We start from the raw sequence: 8,140 nt of genomic DNA, 5'->3' as shown, positions 1-8,140 counted from the left end.
AAGTCTTCTAAAAGCTATTACTTTCTCTCATAAGCTTTCCATTCCTCCGCCCACCACATCCCTCCAAAAAAATGTTTTTACGATATCTTGCTGATGGAACAGGAAAAAAACACTAGTGACCCATCAAGATGATGCCCAGAGCAAAATATTCTAGAGCTGTGGTGTGGTGCGTATAAACTTGGCAAATAAATTTTGTTAGAAAAATAAGATAATTTTCTAGGAAATAAAAACCTCTCGAGAGTACAGTAACCACAAGAAAGTAGAGTAAAGGGAGGAAGAGACAATAACGAAAACGTTCGTGACATTCAAACATATTTTTCTTACATAAAGGACGTAATGAAAGACAAACTAGCACAAACTGCATTTAATAATGTTTAAATGGATTACATGGTGACTTTATACTCCATAATAATAATAATGATAATAATAGTAATATCCAAAATGACAGACACTAACAGAAAAAAATAAGTATAAATAACTTAATAGGAACAAAGTATAAAATGTCATTGCCACAAATAATGTGACCTTACACGTAAAAGTCAGATTCTCATGCGAGCTTCATTCTGGAGTGATTCCATTCTCAAAATGGAATCTCCGGGTAATGGCTAAAGAGAAACAAGAACAGTACGATAAAAAAAAAAGGCGACAATTTGGGTAAATTTTTGTACCATGAGAAAATAAGAAAGTTTCATCCTTCACAAAGCGGAAGAAACTATCGCGACAGATTTTTTTCTTTTTTACTTTGTAACCACCAAATTTCAAGTCATGGGCGCGATGTCTGTTAAACACAATTTACCTGGATTTATTAAAATATACAAAATAGTGGCCTAATTACTTCTAAGCGTCTACTAGGATCTACAGGAAGACCTTAGACCCTGATTACTACGAGGTAAAATATATAATAAATCAATTAAGACTAGCTCTAGACTGGCAAGAATTTCTGTTTATTTACACAAGCAATCAGTCTTAAGCTCTTTAGATCAAGGTGGTTCGGGGAATCAAGACATACGTGGCAATTCGCATTAGAAAATACGCAGATTTCTGCCGTGAGTTTCTTGAAATCATTTCATAAACGGGTGGCTTGACAATGATTCTTTTTTCCACACTAACCTTCAGTAGACTTTTTGTTATTTTGTCTGCGTTCATTCTGTGACACATTTGCCAAAGTGCACGAAGGGAGCATTTCCAATCGGAAGATTACCTAGGCATCATTAGGGTTTCTCAAGATCAGTCGAACTATCAGCTACCCGTCTGAGAGAACGCAAAACTGAACGAATGAACAAAGGCGCCTTTTATCAGCATTCTCACAATCAACAGATTAAAAGGAAAACAAGAAGACATCGCCAACAGAGACCCTTTCTAGACGACGATAATGGTGACAACCGTGAGGATGAGAATGAGTGATGCTGCGAATCGTGGAATTTTCTTTTTGTCAAAATGGGGAATGCTGATGAGAACCTAACCGGAATGTCGAAGAGAATGATCTCACTTTTTAAATACTTTTAAATAACTAACCTGAGGTGAGTCAGTCGGAAGAAACTTCGAGTGATGGGAGGGAGGACCGTATGACAGACGCACTCCAGCGGTGATGGTTAGGAATGCATAAAAGTGGATGGGCCTCATGACTTGAATTTGTAAGAGGTCGGGGCTACTTATACATGTGAATGAGTAGGAGTTATACATGGGTGGAGAGCTCTTTCATGAAGTATAAAGCTCTATTACAACGCATCCGAGCGTATCCTCGTCTGCATCCTAAGATCCTTGAGTGTCAAAGGGAACTGAACTAGGCAAGTGTAATGGTGTGGAATGAAGGGAAGAAGTAAAATGGCTGTTTGAACTGTGGGACCTGACTATGATGATGATGATGATGATGATGATATTGACGATAATTAAAACCCGCTGAAATCACGTTGCTCGCGCGCACTCACGCATTCCTGACACACATGTAGTTGATGTACAGCAGGTCTCGAAAGTCGTCTCCACAAATGATGAAAAATGTGAGTTGGAAAGTTTTACGAGCATTACCCATCTAAGGAAGGTTCTACGGCATCTCTTGGTTAGAGATGAATTACCCTAGCTCAGAGCTATTTGAATTGATACATAAAAGAACAAGTTTCTTTGGCCTACTGCTGTTATTTGCCATTTGCCTTCTACGAGCCAGCTGGAGTATTCTCATGGCAAACCAGCTGGGGGTTCTCACCCCCATACCGAGTGACCCAGCTGGGACTATCCCCACTTAACCAACGGTCGTTCTCCTTGGCTTCACCACATTTAAGTGGGAAAAAAGATTTTGTTCGCGGTCGTAATTTTCTCGCGTTCACCAAGATTCACCACAAGGGGTGATGCTTCGCCCATTCACGCACGAGCAAAGGAAATTATTCTATTAAACTCGAGCGGACTTGTCTCAGACACACACACACAAGCTCACCCTTCCCCCCAAAAACACCCCGTTTCCAACAGAGTAGCACATCACGTGTTCCTGCAACGCCAGATCTTCCTCAATCAACTCCACAGTACGACGCGATCTGACGTTCGTTTCTCCCCCTCCCCCCCTGACGGCCATGTCCATCATTCGGCCGTTTCGTTCATTCCTTCCTTGTTTCTGACGACAGGAATGAGTGGCGAAATAAATATACACAAAAGACACACACACTTGGAAATCCTCTCATGACGGCGAGAGACATTAATATCCAGTGAAGAAGAGCGAGGGAAAAATAATACAAATCTTTCTTCCGTGTGAAAGGCAAAAGGTTCCTACTTCTTCTTCTTCTTCTTGTACGTTTCCCCCTTCAGCTGCTCCTCCAAATCTTTCTATGTACACAAACTCCTCTTCTTCCGCTGCTCTCGAAGAATAAAAAAAAAGCTCCCTCCTTACTGAAGGGATTTTTTTTATCCTGTCGGAGTCCTTTCAGATCAGCGCCAACGATCCCTCCTCCGGGCTTCCTGTCGGACCTTGTCGATAAGGGTCCTAAGGGTAGCCATGGCATCGTCGAGCCCTTCCCCCGTGAGGGCACAAACTGGCGCTACCGCCCACACAACGCCCATGGCCTCGCCCAAACCCAGGCTCACGGCTACACACTGGGCTGAGCGAGCGTGTATCTGGTCCTGCAATGCAGAGAAAAAAAACACGTTAAAAAATACTGAAAACAAATGAATTACTTTCAATTTTAACTCTCACGCAATTTTTACACACACACACACTGTTTTTCACTGAAACTACATATTAAAGAGTAATGAAATATAATAAGATTATGGTTCTTTAATAAGAGAAAACATGCACTTAACAATGAAAAGAAAAAACAACTGCACAGCAACAATCCGTGTTAAATGCACCAATGTCAACGAAGCCGTCGGAACTCCCAAGATTCAGTGAAAGTGACATTGCTTACACCAGTCTTCCCAATTTTCAAGTTTGATTACGTCAAAAGAAAATGATGATTCATACAATACTGACTTGTCAATATTGGTAACAAGATTTTCAAATACCTCTCTCTCTCTCTCTCTCTCTCACACACACACACATACACACACACACACACAAACCTCACGAAGGAACCCAACACACCTTTATACGAAGCTTGAAAACAAATTCCAGTGGACCTCTGGGAACAGCGTTAGAATGACGTCATGGGGGAGACAGCTCAGCGCATTTGCACATAATAGCTGTTGATGACATTTCATTGTTACCTCAAAGCATGAGTGGGTAAACAACATTCGGTGTTAACCATCGCAACAGTCGAACACCAGGCTCATACTTCTTCACCTGACGACTATACCCCTCCCGACCCCTCAATCCTCGCTATCCCAAACCCCTAACGTTTTCAGTATCTCCTCTCTCTCTCTCTCACACACACACACACACACTCGCACACAAAAACACTTCTTGAACTCTAAACTCCAGTCATTGAATGACACAGCTGACCACTGGTTATGAAGGTTGATCTTTCTTGCCCCTGACAATGTTTGTGGTATTTCATGCTATTTCGTTTTGCGCTTCAGTTGTTTGAAAATTATTCATTGTTTATTGCTGTTGATTCAGTGTTTTTGAATGTTTGTAAATGTTTTAGAATTAGTTCTAACCGTAAATAAGTACTCATATGTTTGCAGCTGTAATCATGTTTGCATTTGTTACATTTTAGGAGCACGATATATGTGTGTCTGTGTGTAAACTACATACGGAAACAATTTATTTTTCATATTTGCTAACTCTAAAATCTAGGCATTTATAAATAAAATACAACAGCCATATTAACGAAGTTTATCCAAGTAGAAAACGACCGATAATCTCTCACAAGGAGTAAAGGAACTCTTCTTATCGTACCTACGCGATGCACTATTTTCATTATCATTTTTATTTAACCTTTCCTTTCAACGACATCCTCCCACGAGCTAAGCCTTGTTCCCACACGCATAGCTCCCACAGTTGCCATGCCCTCCCCCACTCCAACACTCCGCTTATCTTTGTCCTTAAGTGTCTAAAAGTGGCGCCGTTCCAACTCAATGAGAGAATAGTCACCCAACAGTCTCCAAGACGGAGTTCCTTGTAACGGCCCTTCATTCGTTCAAAACACTAGACCCACGTTACAACAGTGCTTTTATGTCGATGACTGTAAATTAACTGACGTCACAAACATACAGGTATTTTGAAAGATAATTCGACTTCATTTGTCTCTTACGGAAAGAACAAGTTGCCCAGTAAACAATGATTTGTGGATATACCTAATTTTTGTATGGCGAGAGACACTGAGTTTGCAATAAGACACCAACATTTTTTTGGTTAAAAAATGCTGACACTTTTCATTCTTTTTACTGGGCGAGGAGTTTTGTTAATATAAAACAATTTTCATATTATGTGATTGACAGACGAGTGGGTTTGTTATATCAGCATTGTTTATAGTGTTTATCTAACATTATCATCACCGTTAATCTCTTGCAGTAAAAATTTCTATTATCATGACTCATTGCTTCCCACTCGCTAACGAGTTTTATCAGTCTCTCTCTCTCTCTCTCTCTCTCGTCAAAGCTTTTTCTTTTAATTTTCAAACGTACATAATTTCGGAAATATATCCTCTCATGATAACTGACCGAAGTTAGCAAGACATGGAAATGCCGTATGAATTATACAATTATCTTCGAGCATACCTAATCTTTTATGTATAAAATTATATATTGAAATAATTTCGAAAGAGGAGTCCTCTCACATGCAAAAACAGAACTCAGCCACACAAGAAACAGAGTTCTCAAAATGCCACCCTTCCTCAGCCCCTAACACCCCACCCTCCCCCGTCCGACTGGGGAACCCTGAACAAATCGCAAAATCTTTGCCCACACGACCTGTATAATTATGATAATTATGAACATATGTAAAGTAAAAATCGAGTCTTCCATGAACTACTGAGTGCGGGCAAATCACCTTGCAGGCTTGCACAGAACTTCTACATTGTTTCCGGCGTCATGAGAGCCCACCACAAAGTTCATCTCATCAATTTTCACTTCACGAGAGGCAAAAGTAAGCGTACTCACTCAAAGGATCTCACATCTCATCGTGCCTCAGACAACTAGACAAACACTGTGCATAAGGGCCAATGGTTTTGTCACATCATGACGAAAGAAACTGTCAAAGTTCATATAAATTTCGAGCCAGCTTTTCATGTTGAGTGGGTAAAAAATATAAAAATTCTTATTCACGACAAAATAACTAAGAAATATGCATGTAGTTTAGATTCATAACGCTTATGGATATGATTCTTTTTAGTATTTTCTCCACTGTATCATAAACCAATCGCTTGTGAGACAATAACTGGTTTCATATTTATTCTTCAGCCACATTTCTTTTCAATGAATTATCCAAGAAAGTAAAAGTAAAAAAAAAAAAAAAAAAAAAAAAAAAAAGCCACGTGGGATGGCTATTGCTGCACTGCGAGCGAAGTTTCTGATTCATAATTACCACTGTACTTAATTTCTTTCTACCTTGCACGAGAACCGATTGGTAAATGCCTATTAGACTGATCGTTAGTAAGAATTAGTACGAGAGATCGAGTACTTATTTCTTTATAAAAAGAAAAATGTTGTACCCGGATCATATGTCTAAAAAACCTCCGAGCCATTTTTTTTTTAGAAAATATAAAATCTCTTGCAAACTAAATTTCCGTGTCACGTAGGAAAAAAAAATTAATTCACTAGGAAAAGTTTCCAATGAAAACTGTCCTCGTGTTACTCTCTCTCTCTCTCTCTCTCTCTCTCTCTCTCTCTCTCTCTCTCTCTCTCTCTCAATGGACCAATTTGCCGAAAAGGACGTGTGTCTATAGAAGGGAACCCAACCTTGGGCAAAGTGTCGATTGTGCTTTGGCTGAATCATTCATAAAGGCCTTTTGTGGAGCCTCTCGAACCAATGGCTGGTTCTACTTCTGCTTCGAAGTACTGACTTGATCCGTGTCTTAAAACTGCACAATAAAATGTTAAAAGCTGTGTTAGTCTTTAAACATCTGTGGTGGCTTGGTTTTAACTATTCTAGTTACATTAATTAAGTTGTATCCCAACATGGAGGAAGAAATGTTGAATATGAGGGGATACAAAAAATATAAGTTCACTAAATCTAGTTGTTTATATAGGTAACACCAACAACATTAATACATCTTTACACAAAGAATTACATCGAGAAACATTGATGTAAAGTTGCAAAACAAAATGTTCAATGCAATTTCAATCTTTGTTGGGATTTATTCCAGCTGTATTAACTAAACTGTATCCCACCATGGCGAGTGAAATGTTGAATATGAATGGATAACAAATGAAAGTTCACTACATCTAGTTTCTAGAGGAGAAGCCAACAGCATTAATACATCTTTACACAAGGAATTACGCCAAGGAACACTGATACAGACCACAACGATTTACTGATTCTATTCTTACTCGAATTGGCTTCACCTGAATTCCACGAAATCGTTATTATTCGCCCAAAACCGGATGAGGGTATGAAAATAGCACCACATCAATGACAAACCTTCGCTTCAACTACCGCAATTGAATGCAATTCAAAGCGAGGACGTCAAGGAACACCAAATCTAGCCCCCAATTCTTTTGGTCATAATATTCCTGATGAGGATGTCCATCAATACAACACACTGCTTTCATAAGATCGATATCCGAAGATATAAATGCGGGAGAGTAACAGGCACATAATAAACGACAGAGCAGGAGGTTAACACCAACAGTAATATGTGTCTTCATTGAATGAGTTACATCACTGAAGTACCCACTGCAAGAACGCCCATACCAGTCCAACGCTCATGTCACATGCTCCTGCGACACCCTTTAGCAGTCGTTCAAGCCTCTGTCACAATGATCACTCAATTCTCACTAGCAAGCAGCAGCCATTTCGCTGACAGACCACCAAGATGGAGAATGGATTCAACTGACACATTGCTTTGTTTTATTACTTTTTTTCTAATGTTTCACTTCACTTCTAACTTCTTGCATCATTAATACATCGTACAACATAAATTTGCATCGGCACTCTCAGTGCATACACCCTCTATTGAACGGCCATGTTGAAAATAACGAGGACTAACTTCATCGCGATGGATTTCGAATCATGGCAACGTGGGACACCAACCCCTCTCTCTCTCTCTCCTTCTTCTTCTCCCAGTATGAGCCGGAGAAGACAGAGGCGGGGGTCCCCACCCACGGCCCCTCCCTTGGCATCCAGTTTACACCCACTAACCCACAAAAGGTCGCCCATGGGTTTTCCTTCATTGCTTGTTGCCTCCAATTCATACCCGGCTTTTACCCACCCTCCCACCTCTTCTTGTGGGCAGGCCATCTGCGCGAATCCCCAGCAAGGAGGGACAAAGAAAAAAGGTGGAGAGAGAGAGAGAGAGAGAGAGAGAGAGAGAGAGAGAGAGAGAGAGAGAGAAGTAAGAAGTAAAAGTGGGGCATTATACCATCCACGTTTAGACCTGCGGGCTGCCAACAGGATATGCCCATCATCTTAAATTCAATAACTTTACAGCAGTAGCAGGAGCTTGAACCGCAGGCCCTGGGGGAGGAGAGGAATGCTTTCATACAGCTGGTCACCGCCGCCGCCCCACGTCTTCATGCCGACGATTACGCAAGCCGCTGATTACGACCAAAAGTGCAA

The 8,140-nt window shown here is 40.5% G+C and overlaps 1 protein-coding gene across 2 annotated transcripts in view; it reads right to left on the bottom strand.

The window, feature by feature from the left end:
* Positions 1–349: 349 nt before the first annotated feature.
* The window catches only part of LOC136843343 (ADP-ribosylation factor-like protein 4C), a 124,634-nt gene continuing 116,843 nt past the window's right edge, over positions 350–8,140 (bottom strand). For both annotated transcript variants that reach the window (XM_067111636.1, XM_067111637.1), the window contains exon 5: positions 350–3,105. In XM_067111636.1, the coding sequence (XP_066967737.1) occupies positions 2,914–3,105 (192 nt within the window). In that variant the 3' untranslated portion in view covers positions 350–2,913. The remainder of the gene's footprint in view (positions 3,106–8,140) is intronic.

The sequence above is a fragment of the Macrobrachium rosenbergii genome, chromosome 11 (genome assembly GCF_040412425.1).
Source record: "Macrobrachium rosenbergii isolate ZJJX-2024 chromosome 11, ASM4041242v1, whole genome shotgun sequence".
Taxonomy (NCBI): Eukaryota; Metazoa; Arthropoda; class Malacostraca; order Decapoda; family Palaemonidae; genus Macrobrachium; species Macrobrachium rosenbergii.
This window is presented reverse-complemented; position numbering and strand designations above follow the sequence as displayed.